This window comes from Leptonychotes weddellii, chromosome 15 (genome assembly GCF_054177405.1).
Source record: "Leptonychotes weddellii isolate Sample4059 chromosome 15, ASM5417740v2, whole genome shotgun sequence".
In the NCBI taxonomy this organism is placed as follows: Eukaryota; Metazoa; Chordata; class Mammalia; order Carnivora; family Phocidae; genus Leptonychotes; species Leptonychotes weddellii.
The window spans coordinates 4500814-4523172 of NC_138383.1; the positions used below are offsets into that span (position 1 = coordinate 4500814).

The 22359-nt window shown below is 44.6% G+C and overlaps 2 protein-coding genes across 3 annotated transcripts in view; one reads left to right on the forward strand and one right to left on the reverse strand.

The window, feature by feature from the left end:
* Positions 1–22359, forward strand: part of SRSF2 (serine and arginine rich splicing factor 2) — a 41110-nt gene that overhangs the window by 4126 nt on the left and 14625 nt on the right. The gene's annotated exons all lie outside the window — the stretch shown is intronic.
* The window catches only part of MFSD11 (major facilitator superfamily domain containing 11), a 28646-nt gene continuing 11153 nt past the window's right edge, over positions 4867–22359 (reverse strand). For both annotated transcript variants that reach the window (XM_081804426.1, XM_081804425.1), the window contains 6 exons: positions 21442–21482; positions 15502–15567; positions 12888–13013; positions 9647–9821; positions 8841–8976; positions 4867–8193 (listed from right to left, as the gene is read on the reverse strand). In XM_081804426.1, coding sequence (XP_081660552.1) covers positions 8029–8193; positions 8841–8976; positions 9647–9821; positions 12888–13013; positions 15502–15567; positions 21442–21482 — 709 coding nt within the window. In that variant the 3' untranslated portion in view covers positions 4867–8028. The remainder of the gene's footprint in view (positions 8194–8840; positions 8977–9646; positions 9822–12887; positions 13014–15501; positions 15568–21441; positions 21483–22359) is intronic.

Here is a 22359-nt window from a genome sequence, read left to right on the forward strand (position 1 = left end):
AAGATTTTATTTATTTATTTGAGAGCGAGAATGACAGAGAGAGAGAGAGCATGAGAGGGGGAGGGTCAGAGGGAGAAGCAGACTCCCTGCCAAGCAGGGAGCCCGATGCGGGACTCGATCCCGGGACTCCAGGATCATGACCTGAGCCGAAGGCAGTCGCTTAACCAACTGAGCCACCCAGGCGCCCCATCTATTTTTTAATTCAATAAAGTAAAAAGGTTTTAAAGAAACAAGCAAAAAAGAAATCACAAAATTTTAAGAGTCAGAATATTTCCATGGAATGGGTTTCCATATTTCTTTTTTTTTTTAAGATTTATTTATTTATTTGACAAAGAGACAGCACAAGCAGGGGAAGCAGCAGAGGGAGAGGGAGAAGCAGGCTCCCCGCTGAGCAGGGAGCCCGATGCGGGGCTCGATCCCAGGACCCTGGGATCATGACCTGAGCCGAAGGCGGATGCTTAACCAACTAAGCCACCCAGGTGTCCCTGGGTTTCCGTATTTCTTAAGAAAATATAGACAGTTCTCTTCTTCAGAAATAGGAATTGTAGAGAAGAGTTGTCTGTATTTTACTTGCTGGGAACTAAACCAAAAGAACCCAACCAAACAAGCCAAAGTAGTTACAGTTTAATGAGACATTAACTTTTCAAACCCAATTATCTCTTCAGTAATTCATCTGTCCCACTCTATGGCTGGAATTTGATCCACTTTGCCCGAGACTTCCCTTTTCTTGGAGGACCAAAAATAACAGAGTGGACATTTAGGTTATATTGATGAGAGCACAAGGCAAGCTGAAGACAAAGCACAAGGTGACACCCCGCAACCCCCCCCCCCCATTTCTGGGTGGGGAAATGTGTTACATTCCTCCAGGAAACTCCCAACTGTCTCAATTCTTTGCTGGAGGGAAAAACAACCTTAGGTTGGTAATAGCCAGGCGTCCAGTATCTTGTAGGTCCTCCTTAGCATATGAAAGTCCTTTTGGACGCCTCCCTTTTTCCTTACCTCCCCCAACTCCCAAGTATATAATCAGCCATTCCTCACAACCCCCATGCAGCAGCTCTTTCTGCCCATGGGTCCTGTCCCCATGGTTTAATAAAATCGCCTTTTTGCACCAAAGATGTCTCAAGAATCATTTCTTGGCCATTGGCTCCAGACCTCACCAACATTCCAAAACTACAATATTACAAAGAATATTTTTTTCAATTACAAAATGAGTGTCTCAAGGGGTGTCTGGCTGGCTCGGTTGGTAGAGCATGCGACTCTTGATCTCGGGGTCATGAGTTTGAGCCCCATATTGGGTGTACAATTTACTTTAAAAAAAGATGTTGGGGTGCCTGGGTGGCTCAGTCGGGTAAGCATCCGACTCAAGTTCAGCTCAGGTCATGATCTCAGGGTCCTGGGATTGAGCCCCGAATTGGGCTTTGTGCTCAGTGCGGAGTCTGCTTGGGATTTTCTCTCTTCCTCTCCTGCCCCTCTCCCTGCTTGTGTTCTCTCTAAAATAAATAAAATCTTAAAAAATACAATAAAAATTTAAAAAGGTGTTAAAAAACCAAAATGAGTGTCTCAATTTGAGGGAAAAAGGAAGGATACACATATTCTATTTAAATGATTTAATTTATAATAAAATGATTCAAGAACAGCAGTGACAGTTTCTAGAATCCCTCAAATCCTCGCTATCCTGTTTTCGACATTTATTCAAATGAGGCATGCCTAGAAATGGGTTTAGGAGATCATCATTCTTTTTTTTTTTTTAAGATTTTATTTATTTATTTGACAAGAGAGACAGCGAGAGAGGGAACACAAGCAGGAGTGGGAGAGGGAGATGCAGGCCTCCTGCTGAACAGGGACCCCGATGTGGGACTCGATCCCAGGACCCTGGATCATGACCTGAGCCGAAGGCAGATGCTTAATGACTGAGCCACCCAGGTGCCCCAGGAGATCATCATTCTTGAGGACAGTTCTAAAGTCCCCTGATACAAAGCTCCTGGGAAGTCTCAGATGGGGGAAATTGGAGACTTTTACCTATTAAAGTCAGGTATAGTTCTCAAGTACAAACAAGGCAGAGCAATTTTTTTTTAAGATTTTATTTATTTGTTTGGGAGAGCACAAGTGGCAGAGGGAGAGGAAGAAGCAGACTCCCTGCTGAGCAGGGAGCCTAATGTGGGGCTTGATCCGCTCACCGACTGAGCGCCCCAGGCGCCCCAGGCAGAGCAAGGATTCCAAGGATTGTGGCCCTAGAGGAAATGTCTGATATTAAACTCAGGGCTAGTTCATTTCAAGACCTTTCCCTCTGTAGGCTTTTCCATTCCTTATCATTGGTGATGAGAAAGAACTATCCCAACCTTATCTATAAGACCCTTCTTAACACGGCTTTGGGCTTGTGCATGACAGGATTAACACGGCAGGTCCGAGACCACCATCCTGGGAAGCTGCTTGCAGACCTGGTCCTTGGCTGGCATGCAGGCTCTCCGAGCACTTCTAGCCAACAGTTAAGTGCTAAGGGTGGCTCACTGAGCCCTGGCTGTTGGGGCAGACGATGTGGTTTATGTTACATAAACGTCTGCTTTCTCTCCGGGGGTCTGGCATCCCCGCTCGCACCAGGCAGAGAGAGCCCAGTGCAAACCCTGGGGGCTGTGTCCCCAGTGGGCTCTCCTGGGCAGGAACGTCACACACGTGTTGCTGCCTTTTCCGCACTGGGGGAAGAGGGAGCTCTCTTAGCGATCTTGGAGGGTGGAAGAGGACGTCAGCCCCCTCCATTCTGACTTCAGTCGGTACTTTCTAATTAAGTTCTCCTTTCTAGCTTATCTCCTAACACCCTGCGGGCAAAGCATCCCACAGGGGAACTGGAAATACCTCCTCAAAACAATAAGGACTGTCCTGAGCCCGCAAGACCCCACGTGACTGACAATCAACCTGACCTTCACTGCCCACCGGCACATACCCACCCACCTTTGTCCCACACTGTCCTTATATAAACCTAGAAGTGTTTTCAGCACTTTGGAGACAGTCTTTGAGACGCTGTCTTCCCACTGCTGCCTCACCGAAATAAATTCCTTTCTCGTTTCCCCACCACTCGTGTCTCTGGCTTTGCGCTTTGTCAGCAGCGACTGGCCGAACCTGGTCTGTTGGGGCCCCCAGGGCCAGGTGCTCGTGCGCCCCAGCTACAAGGGGAGGGAGAGCCTAAGGAAGCCTGGGCCTGGATTCCTCCAGACTCTGCCTGGGTCTTCGTCCCCTGTGACCCATCCTTACCATGTCACCGTAATAAACCTTAGCCGTGGGTACACTTATAAGCTAATTCCCGTGATTCCTTCCAGTAAATCTTCCAACTTAGGGGCGGTCCCGGGGTCCCTTGAAACACAATCACTTATGCTCCTCCCAGTTTATTATTATTATTTTTAAAGATTTTATTTATTTATTTGACAGAGAGATACACAGCGAGAGAGGGAACACAAGCAGGGGGAGTGGGAGAGGAAGAAGCTGAGCAAGGAGCCCGACGTGGGGCGCGATCCCAGGACCCTGGGACCATGACCTGAGCCGAAGGCAGACAGACACCTAACGACTGAGCCACCCAGGCGTCCCTATTATTTTTAATTGTAGTGAAACACGCATAAATGTACCATCTTAACCATTTTGAAGTATACAGTTAAGCAGCATTAAGCACATTCACGATGCGCAAGCGTCACCACTGTCCACCCACAGGACTCTTACCTTCCCCAGAGGACACTCTATATGTGCTGTCAAAAAACAAAATTCGGGCACCTGGGGGGCTCAGTCGGTGAAGCGTCTGCCTTCAGCTCAGGTCGTGATCTCAGGGTCCTGGGATCGAGTCCTGCATCGGGCTCCCTGCTCGGTGGAGTCTGCTTCTCCCTCTGCCCCTCCCCCTTGCTTGCGATCTCTCTCTCCCTCTCTCCGATAAATGATCACCTTCCCTGGCGGGAAGGGCAGGGGGTCTTAGCACGCAGGTTCCCTCATCTTCCTTTGCAGTTTGGAGAAGGCCCACGTGACAGATTACCTCATCGATGCTGATCAGAAAATTCCTCGGTGACCAGTTCAGGCTACACTGGCAAGGAGTGTAGGTGTTAAGTCCAGATTAGGCGACTTGGTTTAAGTGACGCCATTTTGGGCCTGTGGTTTTCTTTTTAACCCCATTAAACACACTTCCCCATTCCTCCACCCACCCAGGCCCTGGCAACTACTATTCTACTTTCTGTCTCTATGAATTTGACTGTTTTAGGTTTTTGACACACGTTTTTTTTGTCCTTTTGGGACAGGCATATCTCAGTGTAATATTCTCAAGGTTCATCCGTGTTGTAGGGGTTAGTGCTTTACACCTTTGCACAGCTGAACGATTCTCCCCTGTATGGACAGCCCAGTTGCGTTTGTTCATTCATCTGCAGATGGAGACTTGGGTTGTTGCCACGTTTTGGCTACTGTAAATAATCCTGCTGTAAACGGGTTATAAGTATCTCTTCAAGTTCCTGCTTTCAGTGGTGTTGGGTATATACCCAGAAATGGAATTGCTGGATCATATGGTAATTCTAGTTTTAGTTTTTTCTGGAACCACCCTATTGCTATCCATAGAGGCTGCACTATTTTATGTTCCCACCAAAAGTTTTCAAGCCTTTGGGTATGGGAAAACCCTGGGGAGGGGTTGGGGAGCTCTTCATACTAGTGGAGAAGACATCTGTGATTCAATCAAGGTTGTTCAAAGTCTCAACCAAATTTCAATATATACCTCATTAAATTTTCGATAAAAGAGCACCGCACCCATATTTATGCACACACACCCCCCATGTGAAACCAAGCTCAGACTTTTACTACGCACAGATGTGAAGATAAAATTATTTGACAGAGTGTATGAGACAAGTATAAAAATTAAACTCTTTATTTCATTGTCACATTTCCTTTTTAACTCAAATATGAAAAAAATTTAAAAGATGAGCTTAATGTTACCAGTCATCTGAAGAGCCCACCAGGATCGACACTATTCATAGACATAAAAAACCGAGTAAAAACAAAACCCCGGAAAACACAATGTGAGTACAGAATTTCAAATGAGTATGATTGCACATATCGGTTGGATGCAGCCCGGAAGTCATGTTCCTGACTATGCACCACACCCTATTTCATTTCCTTCTTGACACGACTTACTAGGAATCCTCCCAGGGAACTTGAGATGCTATGGCTTTCTTGGAGGGAAGTATTCTGTGTCATTTACAGAAGCTACTTAACCTCTACCAGCCTCGTTTTGCAGATCCATTATGAGCAAATGGAGTGAGAGCCCAGGAGGTGTGATGTGGGAATGCAGGGCCTACCCAGTGTGAGCTTAAATGCAAGGGAGTTTAAGCCTGGTGTGATAAGCAGCCTCGTAAGATGGTCCAGAGGATCCCTGACTCCTGGTACTCACCCCTTGTGGAATACCATCCAGAACTACTGACTTGCGTCTAACAAAAAGAATACAGCACAAGTGATGGGATGTCACTTTTGAGATTAAGTAACAAAAGACTGTGAATTCTGTCTTGCTACCATTCCCTGGCTCTTCTTACTTGCTTTCTCTGATGAAGACAGCTCCCACGTTGTGAGCTGCCCTGAGGACAGCTCCATGTAACAAGAAACAGAGAGGGTGGCCTTTGGCCAACAGTCATGAGAAACAAAGATTCTTATCCAGGAGCCTCTGAGGAGCTGACTCCTGCAAGAGTGAGCTGAGCAGTGGGTCCTTCCCCAGTTAAGCCCAACCCAGCCTTGTGACAGACCCTGAGCCAAGGACCCAGCCTAGCCACGCCGATTCCTGACCCACGGAGACTGTAAGACGGTAAGTGTGTGTCATTTTAAGTGGCTAAGTTTTGGGGTAATCTATGATTATACCATGATAGAAAACTAATACACCTGGGTAAGCAGTCACGTGCTTAAAGAGTCAATAAAATCACTTGTATTAATTCTGCAGTAGCATTTACAAATTATTTATATAGGATCAACAAACTGGCTTTATGTCAACTTCGAGAAAGAAAACCAAAACTTTACGCAACCTGGAACAAAAGAGTTTAGTGCTCCACACAAATGACATTTCTCTAAGGATTCTAGCTGACCACACAGCTTCCTGACTCCCTGCAGGACATGTGCCATCAAGTCTGAAAATCACACTCCACTGAATTTCTTCAAATTTGTAAGCCAACTATAAAAATCTCCAAACTTCTAAACGGTCTTTAAAAAAAAACAATAGAAAACTGTCTGTCCTCTTGGCTGAATTTACCTTGCCATAAAACTCATCCTTCTTACAGTTAAATATCACAGGTAAAAGTGAGCTCTCCCATTCATAGAAACGGCTAAACAGGCAAATCCATAGAGACAGAAAGCAGACTGGTGTTTGCCAACGCCAGGCCAGACAATGGAGAATGACTCCTAAAAGGCATGGGGCTTCTTTCTGGGGTGATGAGAATGTTCTAGAATTAGATCATGGTGCTTCTCTGCACAACCTCATGAATATACTAAAAAAGAAACACTAAATTGTACACTTTAAAATGGTGAATTTCATGATTTCTGAATTATATGTCAATCAGAAAGAATTTGTAGGGGCACCTGGGTGGCTCAATTGTTAAGCGTCTGCCTTTGGCTCAGGTCATGATCCCAGGATCCTGGGATCGAGCCCCGCATCGAGCTCCCTGCTCTGCGGGAAGCCTGCTTCTCCCTCTCCCACTCCCCCTGCTTGTGTTTCCTCTCTCACTGTGTCTCTGTCAAATAAATAAAATCTTAAAAAATAGAATTTGTAATGCAAGCTCTTATGGAGGAAAGTGAACGAGTCCATTTAAACAGCCCCCCAGATAGTTATGCTGCATCCCTAGACACACGTGAGGAATGATGTCTGCTCTAGGACAGATGGCAGCCTGCTACTACAGAATGGCTTACATGTCCCTTTTTCTTTCTTTCTTTCCTTTTTTTTTTTTTTTTTTGCATTGCATCTTCTAAGAAAATGCTAGCAAAAATCCTCCTCTGGTAAATGTGTATTGTTGGTGTTGTTGTTTAAATGTATTTTGGGGGGCACCTGGGTGGCTCAGTTGGTTAAGCGTCTGCCTTTGGCTCGGGTCATGATCCTGGAGTCCTGGGATCGAGTCCCGCATCGGGCTCCCTACTCAGCGGGGCGTCTGCTCCCTCTCCCTCTGCTCATATAAATAAAAATAAAATCTTTAAAAAAATTTTTGGTGGGGCGCCTGGGTGGCTCAGATGGTTAAGTGTCTGCCTTCGGCTCAGGTCATGATCCCAGGGTCCTGGGATCGAGCCCCGCATCGGGCTGCCTGCTCAGCAGGGAGTCTGCTTCTCCCCCTCCCTCTGCTTCTCCCCCTGCTCATGCTCTATCTCTGTGTCTCAAATGAATAAATTCAAAAAATATATATATTTTTTAATGTGTTTTGTTCATTTACCTGTTAGATTCTTTTTAAAACTTCAGCAATTTTTACCTCGTTTTATAATAATTAGCTACTCCTTGCTACGAATGACAAGGTAGGAAAACTTACCAAAGCAAAACGTTTAAGGAGGAAGAAAGTGCAAATCTTTTCAAAGATTCCACTTCAGCATCTCACAATTTATTTAAATGTCATTCGCAGACACATATGTGGGGCGGGCATATGCTCCCTATTATTACATAGTAGCACACACTCCATGCCCAGCAAGAATCTTCACTTGACATTCGGCCTAGTGTTCTGAATCAGGGCAGCATCTTTCAACGAGAACAGGAGGGCGAAGAAAACATTTACACTCCATAACATGATTATAAGGAACTTGAGACAGAGGAATTGAAAAACAACATTTCTGAACGAGTATAACTGACAGAACAAGTTTCCCTTATTCTGCTTGTTTTAAATAGCTAATGTCTGTAAACTTGAACACCAACCCTGGCAGACTGAGCAGTCTTAATTCTTTGATTTTCCTTCCTGAACATCATCCAATACTCTGTGGAAAGGGAAGGTGGCTTCTTCAACTGGGCTCTCCTCCCCTCTGCCACCTGCAGCTGTTGTCCCACCTGGCAGGCGCCCCAGGTCAAATGCTTCGGTAGTCAGAGCCCCGGGCCACGATGGCGGCGGCGGCCCACTCCACGGAGAAAAATGAAATCGTCCCAAAGAATCCAAATATCACCATGACCAGGAGTTGCCAGTGAAGCAGCAAGTAGTTACTGTAGAAAAATGCCACGGCTGCACAGATGGACTGAGAAGAAACAGACCAGGTCAGAAGATGCACCCAGATGACCCCACCGACCCCCAGTCACCAGCTCACAAACGCGCACCGTAAACTCCCACTGAGAGCCGGCAACCATCCGGCAAGTGGCATTCTGTTATTTAAAATAGTATTTTGTGGGGTGCCTGGGTGGCTCAGTCGGTTGAGCATCCTACTTCAGCTCAGGTCACGACCCCAAGGTCCGGTCCTGGATCGAGCCCCGAGTGGGGCTCCCTGCTCAGCGGGAAGCCTGCTTCTCCCCGCACCCCCCACGTGTGTGCCCACTTGCTCTGTCTCAAATAAAATCTTTAAATAAGTAAATAAAATTTATTTTGTGAGAAACTGAGTAATTAATAAAATAACGTACACTCCCAGTCAGAAATGGGCTTGTCTATGTGACAAAGGGACTCTGGTATCTAAGGCAAGAAGCCTCTCATCTGAGCACTAAGACCAGAACGGAAAATCTCTTACAGGAGCCCGGGGGAGATAATCACACCCTTTGCTGCTTCCTAAGTCCAATCAGAAATACTTTAAAGGATGCCCCTGCCTCTCATTTCAAACCCATCAAGAAAACAATGTTAAAGCACTTAAAAAAAAAAAAAGGCACCCACCTCAGCCCAGCCCAAAGGGGAGCTTACCTGCACAAACTTGAAGACCGCAAAGGCCGGCGCGCTGTCTTCAGAGTACAGAAAGCCTAAGATACTAAGCAGCTGGGTATTGAAGCAGCTGTCCCCAAGACCCAACAGGAAACTGCAGAAGATGGCGACTTCTTTGCTGCATAAAAAGGAAAATGAATTTAGAAAGAGCACTCTTAACAGTATTTGTTGGAGCCCTTCCCAATGTAAAAGCAATTCCCTTACAAGAGCATTTCACTTTCAAGGTATAAACACTATGAAACAAGAAGAAATAAACACTGGACTCTACAACGTAAGAATTTATGCTCAAACGCACTCACCTGCACAGTCCAAGCAAACTCTGGTCTATGAACTATCTGGGAGCAAACACTGGGTTTGGGCAGGGCCGCCCTTGGATGGTGGATCTGGACATAAATGTCTACATCTATAATGAATTTGAGTTGAGTGCAAGTAAGATCCTCAAAACGGATATAACCAACTGTAAATGGACCGGATGGCCTACCCTTTCCTCACCACCGTTCTTCACTGCTCAGAAAGCAGACCTATATCATCACATCAGATACTTATATGCTCTTTCATAGATCAAGAAAAACATTTAGTGGGCTGAAAGGTTAAAACCAACAATTATAAAATAACTTGGGATTCTCACGAGCTCCTATTTAAAATAATTCTGGCTCCATTAACATTTGACAGATGACCTTATAAAGAGAACAGACTCAGAAAATGATTAACTGCTCCATTCTGAATATCTAGCCACCCATTACCTCCCACCCTTCCTTAAATCACTAGAAAAATGACAGTCACTATACCTGGATTTGATGTAAGCGCTGCTATCAGTCCCTTCAACAGGAGCAATAGGGGCATCCCCAGGCATGTTGAGAAATATCAAATAAAAAGCTATAAAATGCACCAGGATGCCCAACAACACAACTGGATTTCTACCAAAACGATTATTCTTGCTCAGCAGGCCAAAGAGGCTTCCACCTGCAGAACCAATGGAATAGAGAATAGAAAAACACAAGGCCAGATTAATAAATCAAAATTTTGTTTCTTTGAAAAAAATAAATAAAACAGATAAACCAACAACTAATTTAATCAAGGGAAAGCAAACACAAATATTAAAAATAAAAAATAACCATTGAAACAGAAGAAAATTTAAAAATCAGAATAGACTTCTAGGTCAGTGGGGTAACAGGGAGTAGACTTAGCACCTGCCTAAAAAAAAAAAAAAAAAGCACAAAAAATATGAAGCAGTAAGTTTGGAGACACGAGATATCAGACAACAAAGGGCAGTGATCTCTGAGACAGGAAGTGAAGGAAGGGAGCCCACAGCCCCCCTGAAGGGAGGGATACCTAAGTGGCTAGAGTTCCACAACAGGCTATCCGAAAGGAAAGCTGCACAGAGAGACAATTCCAGAGATCTACAGAGGGTCCCTCTGAGTCTTCCCTAAGTGCTGATCAGCACATACTGTGAGTAAATTAGCAGAGGCCCCTGAAAGAACCAACCAAGAGGGTTAGATATATTAGATGTATTAGCGCCCCAGCCTGGGCTGGGAATAGTGCCTCATCCCCTCAGCCAGACAGGAAATCTTACGACTCACAGGCACTGGGTGTGCACAGAAGGGTCTTCCCTCAAGAGTGAGGAATAATTAGCCCTTGTCTGAGCACTGCTCTGGTCCTGTCCAACAAACCTTAAAAGCAAGCCCCAAAAGAATCATATTGTTTCCAAGTAAATGAACTGCAGCCAAGAACAAAGCTCAAGAGTATTTATAAGAATACAAAAATATCCAGCAGTTCACAAAGTCTGGTATCTCCAGTATGACCAGGCAAAGAAGCAGGAAAATCGGACCCATCATGAGGAGAAAAAGCAGTCAAATGTGGAGTTATCATATGACCCAGCAATTCCAGTGCGTTATATACCCAAGGGAAATGAAAACATATATTCACACAACAACTGTACATACATGTCCACAGCAGCATTAGTTATAATGGCCAAAAGTGGAAACAACCCAAATAGTAAAATGTGACATATCCGTAAAATTAAATATTATCTAGTGATAAGAAAGGATGATGCTAATACGTGCTAGAACGTGGAAGAACCTTGGAAACATTATGCTAAATGAAAGAAGCCAGACCTAAGAGACCATGTATTCTCTGATTCCATTTACATGAGAGTCCAGGATGAGCAAATCTACAGAGAAAGTACATTAGCAGTTGCCTGGGGAAGGGCAAGAAACATGTTCTAAAATTAGACTGTAGGGATGACTCACAACCCTGTGAATGTACTAAAAAACACTGACCCATACACTTTAAGTGGGTGACATATATGGCACGGGTTATATTTCAATAGTTGTAAAAAAAAAAAACCCAAAGAACCCCCCAGAACTGTCACAGATATTAGAATGAGCAAAAACATTAAGACAATTACTCTCACTGTATTCCACATGTTCAAACACATATAAACACCCGGTATGGTTCCAGGTGTGGGCAGTAAAGCAGGGAACAAAAACCACAGAAGTCTGCTCTCCCCGTCACGCTGATCACCGCCGGCCACTCTAAGGGTCCTATGGGTTTTTACTGTCTGTGCTCCTCCCTAAGCCATGAGCTCCATGGGGGTGGGGAGTCTCTTGTTCATACAATGGATGCACAGTGAGTATCTGATGACCTGGAAAGCTCCCCCTAGAGGACCGTATCCAGCACGGCGCTGCAGGCATCGAACCAGCCTTGCTGACCGAGGGATACCTGCAGGCGTTGCGCCGAGCAGCGGGAGGGGCACGGAAGTGTTCAATCCCTATGTCGTACACCTGAACTAATATTACGCTGTATGTTAACTAACTGGAATTTGAATAAAAAACATTTGGAAGAAAAGGAACACCTAGTGTGGCACAATAAAGATACACATTGGTCTTTGCCTTGTCTGTCCTCCTCCCCGCCCTCTGGCCCAGAGCTGCTCCTAGAGCCCTGGAAATGTCCTGTGTCAGGCGTGTCTTCTGTTCTCCATTACTCCCTTTTGACCACACCGGAGTTTACGCAAATGAGGTGATTCCTGAGGGGACTTCGGGGTGGTCTAGTTAGCTGCAGGATGGGGGCTGGTCGCAGAAGGACCAAGACTTGCTTAGAGGGTTGGAACCTTCAGCCCCGGCCCCCAGGCTCAGCACCGGGGAGAGGGGATGGAGATTGAGTTCAATCGTCATTGGCCAATGATCTCATCAACCCTGCCTCTGTAATGAAATGTCTGTAAAAACCCCTAAACAGGGCGCCTGGCTGGCTCAGTTGGTTAAGCGACTGCCTTCGGCTCAGGTCATGATCCCAGGGTCCTGGGATCGAGTCCCACATCGGGCTCCCTGCTCGGCGAGAGGCCTGCTTCTCCCTCTCCCACTCCCCCTGCTTGTGTTCCTGCTCTCGCTGTCTCTGTCTCTGTCAAATAAATAAATAAAATCTTTAAAAAAAAAAACAAAACCCTAAACAGTAGGTGTGGGAGACCTACCCTGGTTGGTTGGTGAACACATCCACGTACTGGGAGGGTAGTATACCCTGACTCCACAGGGACAGAGGTGTCTGTGCTTGGGACCCTCCTGGTCTTTGCCCTATGTGCTTCTTCATCTGCCTGTTCATCTGTATCCTTTATAATAAGCTTTAGTGGTAAGTAGAGCATTTTCCTGGGGGCTCATGGGAACCTCCAAACTCGCAGCCATGTCAGACAGAAGGTAGCCTGTGGACCCGGGACTTACAAGGGGCACCGGAAGTGAGGGCGTCTTTGCGGGACTGAGCCCTTGGACCTGTGGAGTCTGACACAAACTCCAGGACTTAAGAGTTCCAAGTGGATTGTCTCGAGGCACATCCAGCTCGTGTCAGAGATTCAGAGGACACTTTCCCTAAGTATTTTAAGAGAAAAAGCTGGGAGAGACTGTATGTTTTCCTACTTACAGTTTTGACTGATAAAAACAAGCAAGGAAATTAAAATTCAAGGACAGAGAAGTGAAGTACACTTACAATACCTATGATAACTACAACGAACTGATTTCACATAAAAACATTTTGTAAACCAACCTAAGATTTCTCCAATGCCAATGAAAATGCCAGAAAGTCCAATGAGGCTTTTCTCTTCTGTTCCGAATTTATTTACAGCACCAATACACGTTCCATAGACACCAGAGAAGAAAGTCAATTCCAGACCTTTAGGAAAAAAGCAGATTTAATTATACATTCACAATCTCCATTCCGGGTTCTTCTTCATGGCTGGTGGTATTTGAGCTTTATATACATACACAATAAAATTCATTCAGCCTGACACGTTACTCCCCTCAAGCAGAGCAGTTTTATGCTACGTAGCTGATGAAATGGAATTAGCCACAAGATGGCAGTTGCCACGTATTTCGGATAAAAATACACAACTCAATGGGCGCCTGGGTGGCTCAGTCGTTAAGCGTCTGCCTTCGGCTCAGGTTATGACCCCAGAGTCCTGGGATCAAGTCCCACATCGGGCTCCCTGCTCAGTGGGGAGTCTGCTTCTCCCTCTGCCCTCCCCCTGCTTGTGCTCTCTCTCTCTCTCTCAAATAAATAAAAATCTTAAAAAAAAAAAAAGAAAAAAGAAAGAAAGAAAATATCCATGCTGAAGCTCAGAGACAAAAGGTTGGAAAAGGAAATGAAAAGAAAAAGAAAAACACATTACAGACAAACGGGACACTATTAAAAGTCTAAAAATACTTTTAGGGGCGCCTGGGTGGCTCAGTCGTTAAGCGTCTGCCTTCGGCTCAGGTCATGATCCCAGAGTCCTGGGATCGAGTCCCACATTGGGCTCCGTGCTCAGCGGTAAGCCTGCTTCTCCCTCTCCCACTCCCCCTGCTTGTGTTCCTGCTCTCGCTGTCTCTGTCAAATAAATAAATAAAATCTTAAAAAAAAAAAAAAATCTTTAAAAATACACAACTCAAAGAAGCAAACCCTTTAACCCTTCTGTTAAAAATCGTCCTTCGGGGCATCTGGATGGCTCAGTCAGTTGAGCGTCTGACTCTTGATTTCAGCTCAGGTCATGATCTCAGGTTGTGGGATCAAGCCCTACATCAGGCTCCGTGCTCAGCGGGGAGTCTGCTTGAGATTCTCTCCCTCCCTCCGCCCCTCCCTCCTGCTTGTGCACACGCACGCACACACGCCTTCTCTCTCAAATAAATAAATAAATATTAAAAACAAACAAAATGATCCTCCGTGTGGAGACGGGATGGACAGAGGATGGTACCCATGTAAGTCTGTAATAGTGATTTTTTAATGCTTTTTACCCTTGTTAATAGCTCTCCAAGGTTAACAGGAATGTAGGTCTGGAAAACCAATGTATATTATCTACCTTTGCTTAAAGATAAAATGTTTTCATTAAACTGTTTTTCCCAGAAAAAGAAGTTTTAAAAATTAGGGCTAAAAAATTAAGGTCAATCAGCAGAAGACCTCATTCCTTAATGCTACAAAACTTAACTGAATTTTAAAGACGTTTACCGTTTATTCTACTTCTCAAAAAAAAATGTTTATACCTATAAGGCAAATAAAGGCAAAAGTAATCACTGGCACATTATGACACTTTTTTTTTTTAACATGATAGCACTTTTTTTAAAAAAAGATTTTTTATTTATTTGACAGAGAGACACAGGGAGAGAGGGAACACAAGCAGGGGGAGAGGGAGAGGGAGAAGCAGGCTTCCCGCGGAGCAGGGAGCCTGATGCGGGGCTCGATCCCAGGACCCTGGGACCATGACCTGAGCCAAAGGCAGACGCTTAATGACTGAGCCACCCAGGCGCCCCAATAGCACTTTTTTTAAAGATTTTATTTATTTCAGAGCGAGAGAGAGCACACGCACACAAGCATGAGCGGGGGGGGGGGGAGCAGAGGGAGAAGCAGACTCCCCACTGAGCATGGACCTCCCCCCGCAACGTGGGGCTCGATCCCAGGACCTAAGCCGAAGGCAGACGCTTAACCGTGTGAGCCACCCAGGCACCTCAACACAACAGCACCTTTTAAAAGGAAACAGATTCTGAGAATCTGAGAGCGCTCTGGGGACTCCGGTAAGCCACAGAGCTCATTCCATGTCATTAGAAAGTATACGAATCCACAGAAAGTTAGAAGGATTTACTCAGGGTTATTTTCTGCAGAGCTCCATTTTGCCTTAAAATCACTGGTTGCAATGAACCATGCCTCCAGGGTTCCACCCTTGTGTAGAATCCTCCCACACTGAGTTTGGGCTGGCTCTGTGATATGCTTTCACCAGGGAAATGCAGTCAAAGTGACACTGGGCTCGTGCCAGGCTTAAGCCTTCAGAAAGTCTGGTTGTTTCTCTTTTTGCTCTTTTTGGAGCCCCTAAGCAATCTGGCCTTCCTCTTGGGTCAGAAGGAAGGGATCACTTGGGAGGGCGTCATGCAGCCACAGAGACTATGGTGAACAGACAGACACCCAGCCTTGCATTTAATCCCTTCAGACATGCAAAGGAAACTATCGAGAAGCTGTGGCCCCAGCTGCCTCTAAAAGGACCCAGAAGAGACCTCAATTAAGACCATCAGAAGAATCATTCAGCTGAGCCCCATCAGTGCACAGAGCTGTGAGAAAGAATTATATGGTGGTTGTTTTCAGTCCTCACTGTCATCATGCAGCCACAGAAAACCCAAACCGCCATTAATCCCCTTACCTGTATAAGCAGTTGTAATACTAAGGAGCAGCATCTCCTTGGTGACACATAACTTAAGAGACTTTCCTGTAAGAAAGAAAACAATGTAAGACTGCTTAATTAGATTTTAATTACCCCAAAATTCTAAAACATTTACTCAACCCAGACACCCCTTGTCAATAATGCCAGTAGACAAATACAGTGGGACTGAGGTTAAGGATTCAGATGCTGAAGGGATGAACTAAATCTGTCCTGTAAATAAAATGTTTATTCCACCTGCTTAGATATATTCTACAGTGGTGTTTTCCCCAACACATTCTCCAGCTTGAATCTAAAACAACAACATGGAACAGAGAAAATAGGATCAAACAAAACAAGACTATGTGAACAGACTTGAGCGCAAGTTAGGCTAAGGGCGTCAATGGCTGGAAGCGTGCTAACGTCCCGGGGGAGGGAGCGACTGCAGAGCGGCTTGAAGACTGGACTCCAGATGACAACTGCCACCCAGGGAGCTTGCTGACTGCACCGAGGCTGCCACACCCCTTCCTGAGATTCTCAGTTCTCTGGATCTGGGACCGAAGCTTTAGTTCTGCATATTTGCTTAGGACTACTTTAACGTCTGTTTTTACACTGTTCAATGTGGTGGAAATCTGCAATGGAAAATGCAGGTCTAAAAACTGCATGTTTTAACTGTCTTTTTGAACCTGCTTACATTTCATAGTTTAAGGCCACTGATTTAAACTAGTCCTAAACGAATAGTGGCTCCAGATTTTAGTTCTTACTCAACTGCTGACTACAAAAGTTACACAAGACACAAACGGTCTGTCCTGAATTTCGCCACATGCAGAAGAGGATATACTTTTTTCTCTAATCTCACTGAAATGTAGTAAGACTAAATGCAGTAAGACATTTTCACGTATTTCCAGGAAAAAAATTATGATTAATACAAGGTTTAAAATAATACTTTTGGGTGTTATGCACAAACAATGAATCATGGAACACTACATCTAAAACTAATGATGTAATGGATGGGGATTAACATAAGAATTAAAAAAATAAATAAATAAAATACTTTTAATTTTAAAAAATAACATTAGCAAAGCATATTTGTTTCTGAATAATCAGAATATTTAACAAAAAGAAATTTTAAAACATAATCTAGAATGATACCGTAACGGTGACTACATGTCATCATACATTTGTCCAAACCCATAATATGTACACCACCAAGGGTGCACCCTCGTGAACTGTGGACTCTGGGTGATGATGATGTGTGAATGTAGCAGGTGCATCAACCGTAACAAATGCGCCGCTCTGGTGGGGGACACGGATAGTGGGGGAGACGGTGCATGTGTGAGAGCGGGGGGCTCTCCTCCTTCTCAATTTTGTTGTGAACCTAAAACGGCTATAATGGGGTGCGCATGGGTGGCTCAGTCAGTTAAGTGTCTGCCTTCAGCTTGGGTCGTGATCCCAGGGTCGTGGGATCGGGCCCCACATAGGGCTCCCTGCTCAGTGGCGAGTCTGCTTCTCTCTCTCACTTGTTCACTCTCTCAAATAAATTTTTAAAAATCTAAAACAGCTCTAAAATAATGAAGCCTATTAAAAACAACAACACAACATCATCTATTTATAGAAATAGACAAACCAATCCTAAAATTCATACGGAAATTCAAGGGGCCCACCATGGCCAAAATAATCTTGAAAAAGAACAAAGTTGGAGGGCTCACACTTTCCAACTTCAAAGCTTGATAGTCATCAGCAAAGCATGGTACCAGCATAAGGACAGACAAATGCATCTAGAAATAAACAGTCACATTTACAGTCAATTGATTTTTGACAAGGACGCCAACACAATTCAGTGGGGAAGAAGAACAGTCTTTTCAACAGGACAACTAGGTGGCCACATGCAGAGGACTGAAGTTGGACTCCCACCTCACAACATAAATAACAATGAGCCCAGAATAGATCCCAGACCTAAATATCAGAACTGAAACTGTAAAAGTCTTAGGAGAAAATACAGGAGCAAATCTTTGCGACCTGGGGCTAAGCAAAACCTTAGGACACCAAAAACACATGCAAAAAGTAAAATGTATAAATCAGCCTTCATCAAAAATTTAAAACTTTTGTGCTTTAAGAGATACCATCAAGAAAATGAAAAGTCAACCTAACGAATGGGAGAAAATATTTGCAAATCACATATAAGAGACTTTTATCTAGAATATATGAAGAATTTTTACAACTCGGGCGCCTGGGTGGCTCAGTCGTTAAGTGTTTGCCTTCAGCTCGAGTCGTGATCCCAGGGTCCTGGGATCGAGCCCCACGCTTTCTCTCTGTCAAATAAATAAATAAAAATCTTTAAAATATATATAAAAAAAGAAAAGAATTTTTACAACTCAGCAATAAAAAGGCAACCCATAAAAAACGGGCAAAGGACCTGAGTAGACAGTTCTCTAGAGACGCGATGCAAATGACCCACAAGCATGTGAAAATACGCTCCGCATCCTTAGCCATTAGGGAAATGCTGATCAAAACCACGAGACACCACTTTACACCCATGGGGACAGCTATCATCAGAAAGATAGATAAGAACTCAAGGAAGTGGAGAAACTGGAGAAACTGGAACCTTCAGATACAGCTGGTGGGACCATAAAATGGTTGCAGCCACTCCGGAAAACATCTGCTGGTTTCTCAGAAGGTTAAACACAGCGACCAGAGGACCCAGCAATCCTACAACTCCTAGGTTCCTACACAGAGATGTGCAGATGTACATCCACACAAAAACCTGTGCACGGATGTTCAGAGCAGCATTATTCATGACGCCTACAAACAACCCATTCTGCAGAACATGCTAGAACATGGATGAGCCTTGAAACCATGACCAGAAGTAAAACCAAAACCATAAGTAAGAGAAACATGTCACAGAAGAGCACATATAGTACTATTCTATGTATACAAAATAATATCCAGGATAGGCAAGTCTAGAGACAGAAAGCGGATTAATGGATGCCTAGGGTGAGGATGGGGGTGGTGGGGAGGAAATGGTGAGTGAATGCTAATGGGTACAAAAATTCCTTCTGGGGTGAAGAAGAGGTCCTATAATTGACTGGTGATGGATGCAGAACCCCGTGAATGTACTAAAGGCCACTGAACTGTACACTTTAAATGGGTGATTGTACAGTGTGTGAATTATATTCAATAAACCTATTAAGAGAAAAAATATCATCTAACAGCTTAATGGATCTTCTTCGAGACTTAAAAAAAATTTTTAATAGAAACAAATTTCATTATACATACTATTTTAAAATTTGTTTTCACATAATAGGCAAATTTTTTTTTTTTTTTTTAAGATTTTAATTTATTTGACAGAGAGGAACACAGCAAGAGAGGGAACACAAGCAGGGGGAGTGGGAGAAGGAGAAGCAGGCTTCCCAAGGGGCAGGGAGCCCAATGCAGGGCTCGACCCCAGGATGACCTGAGCTGAAGGCAGACGCTTAACGACTGAGCCACCCAGGCGCCCTGAGAGCAAATATTTTCTAACATTCATCGAGTTCATTTTAATGGCTAGGATAATCTACTGTGTAGATGTACCGATGCCTTGTAGTGAAATATTTCAATTACTTTCAGTTTCTCACTAATATAGATATCTTAGCCATTAAATCTTAACAGAAATTCCTAATTACTTCCTGAAGTATTAGTGGAGTTGCTGGGGTAAACGTACAAACATTTCTAAGGCTTCTGATAACTTGTTGACAAATTGCTCTTCAGAAAATACTACAGGGCGCCTGGGTGGCTCAGTTGGTTAAGCGACTGCCTTCGGCTCAGGTCATGATCCTGGAGTCCCGGGATCGAGTCCCGCATCGGGCTCCCTGCTCAGCGGGGGTCTGCTTCTCCCTCTGACCCTCTTCCCTCTCGTGCTGTCTCTCATTCTCTCTCTCAAATAAATAAAAATAAAATCTTTAAAAAAAAAAAAAAAAGAAAATACTACAAATATATATTCCTATCAGCAACGTGGTCTTAGGCATATAAATACCTACTCCCCATAACACGGACCATTATTTTTTTATCTTTTGAAATTTGATGGAAAACTTTCAAATTTGCATTTTATACTTAAGCAAATATCTTCCCTGCCATTTTAACTCTATTAGGTTGTTTTGATAGACGAAGTTTTACAGTTTAAGCAACCAAAGGGCATTCTTTTCCCTTATCGTCTGATCCTTGAAAGGCTTTTTCTTTTTTTTTATTTTTAAAGATTTTATTTATTTATTAGAGAGAAACACAGCGAGAGAGGGAACACAAGCAGGGGGAGTGGGAGAGGGAGCAGCAGACTCCCCGCTGAGCAGGGAGCCTGCGATCCCAGGACCCTGAGATCATGACCTGAGCCGAAGGCAGACACTTAACGACTGAGCCACCCAGGTGCCCCTTGAAAGGCTTTTCTTTACCCAATCACTTACTTTTCTAGTTTCAATTTTACATTAACTCTATTTTCCTACACACTCCTCTCCCTAACTTTGCTCATTGAAGAGTCTCTTTTATTGTATTTATTGTATTGTGGACGTGGGCCCAATTCTAGAATCCAGTTCCACTGCTCTTTCTATTCCAAAGTGTTCAAATGAATTCACAATTGACTTTAATATTTATTAGGGAAAGTCCTTCTCCTTCTCAAAAATTCTCTTGGCTATTCTGATTTCTTCTTCCAGATGGACTTCAGGATTGTTTCAAGACCAAGAAATAAATTTTAAAAAACTTTCTAGAATCCTATCAAACATATACATTCGGTTGAGGAATGAAATGCTTTTCAGATAAGCAGGAGCCTTTTCTGTACAACATGCATCACAGCATCGATAGAGGGAATGTGATGATTAAGAATAAATAAGGGGCACCTGTGTGGCTCAGTCGTTAAGTGTCTGCCTTCGCTCAGGTCATGATCCCAGAGTCCTGGGATCGAGTCCCGCATCGGGCTCCCTGCTCGGCGGAAAGCCTGCTTCTCCCTCTCCCACTCCCCCTGCTTGTGTTCCCTCTCTCTCTGTCTCTGACAAGTAAATAAAGAAAATCTTGAAAAAAAAAAAAAATTAAAAAAAATAAAAAAGGCGACCACATGAATTCTTGGCTAGAAGTTGTGTGCTTTGTGTCCTCTGACTTAGGCCATGGCTGATTAGATCAAGAACTTGCACCCTAGCCCAAGGCAACCTGTGGGCTACCCACAAGCAGAGCGTGTAAGGCCAAGGGGCCTAACTCAAACAACATGGCCCCTAAAAGGCTGCTCCCCACTAGACAGTGGTCAGAATCTCTCCTTGGGAGAAAAAGAGGCTGAGAGAGCTACAGGCAGAAGCAAAGAACTGGCCCACATCAGGCCGTATGAGACCCAGAAGCCATGTTTGCCGGTTTCTGAAGGAACCACAAGACGGCTGTTACGGGAATCATTGACTTTGCCTGTCACAGTCAGGGCTCGGATCCCACCTCAGCAGTGTACTAACTATCTGACCTTGGGTAAATAATTTCTTTAGCTAAGCCTCAATTCTCTCTTGTATAAAATGGAGAGAATGGGAGGTGTGTGTTCTAGGATACTCACAGAGCGGTTGTGAGACTAACACAAAATAAACACGTAGGGAGGCGTAGCCAGGAAGAACCCTCTGCAGACAAGCCCAACTGTTCTTCCAAACTCGGTTCTGAGGAGATGGTCTGTGTGTCCTCACTGCCTTGTCAAGCACCAGTCCCTGAGCTCTCTGCACCTCCCTGTGTCTCTCCCGAACGGCACCAGGCCGGGCAGTCAGGTTCCCGTCCATCCTGCACACACCCCAGTTAGACCCTGGCTGAGACGACTACTGAACTGCAGAGCCGCATACCTGGAAGAACAAAAACACTGGAGGATCATCAATCCAAAGTTACTGGGGAAAGGGGGAAAGGCAAATGTTGTAGCTGTTCCCGAACAGCTCTTGCATTTCCGACACAGAAAATACTTACTGAACGCATCTATTGCTTTTCCCATAGTGCTCTGCGCAGACCTGAAAAAATAAAACAAAATATCGAAGTGTTTTCCCCTGAAAACTGAAAAGAGATAAAATGCTATCATATTTTCACTGACGTTCGTCAAAGCTCCGTCCTCTACATGGTCTGGCAAACATTTCCATTGCCTGCAATGCTCTTTGCTCCAGGGTGTCCCTCTGGGACCCCATCCTTGCCTCAGAGAACAAGGTGAAAGCGCCACCTGGGTGATCCTTTATTATTTTTTTTTTTAAAGATTTTATTTATTTATTTGACAGAGAAAGACACAGCGAAAGAGGGAACACAAACGGGGAGTGGGAGAGGGAGAAGCAGACTCCCCGCGGAGCAGGGAGCCCGATGCGGGACTCGATCCCGGGACTCCAGGATCATGACCTGAGCCGAAGGCAGTCGCTTAACCAACTGAGCCACCCAGGCGCCCTGGGTGATCCTTTATTAACAGCCGAACACAATTCTCTCATACTAAGCTGAAAGCACACATCCACGCGTGTCCTTCTCAGAAAGGATACTTCAGGCAGGACAGAAATCTCCCCCACCCTGCTATACTCATACTGTAAAAACACCTTGTAAGAACTCAATCTCCCTCCACTCTGACTCCTTCAAAACTAAGTTGTGCAGGGTGAAAACTCTTCAAAAGTGACGTCAGCACCCGTGCTCCACAGCTGGGTACGGGAGAAGCTGGGGTCAAAAATGTGGGCTTCAGGGAGCCTGGGTGGCTCAGATGGTTGAGCGTCTGCCTTCGGCTCAGGTCATGATCTCAGGGTCCTGGGATCGAGTCCCGCATCGGGTTCCCTGCTCCTTGGGAGCCTGCTTCTCCCTCTGCCTCTCTCTCTCTCTCTGTCTCTCATGAATAAATAAATAAAATCTTTAAAAAAAAAA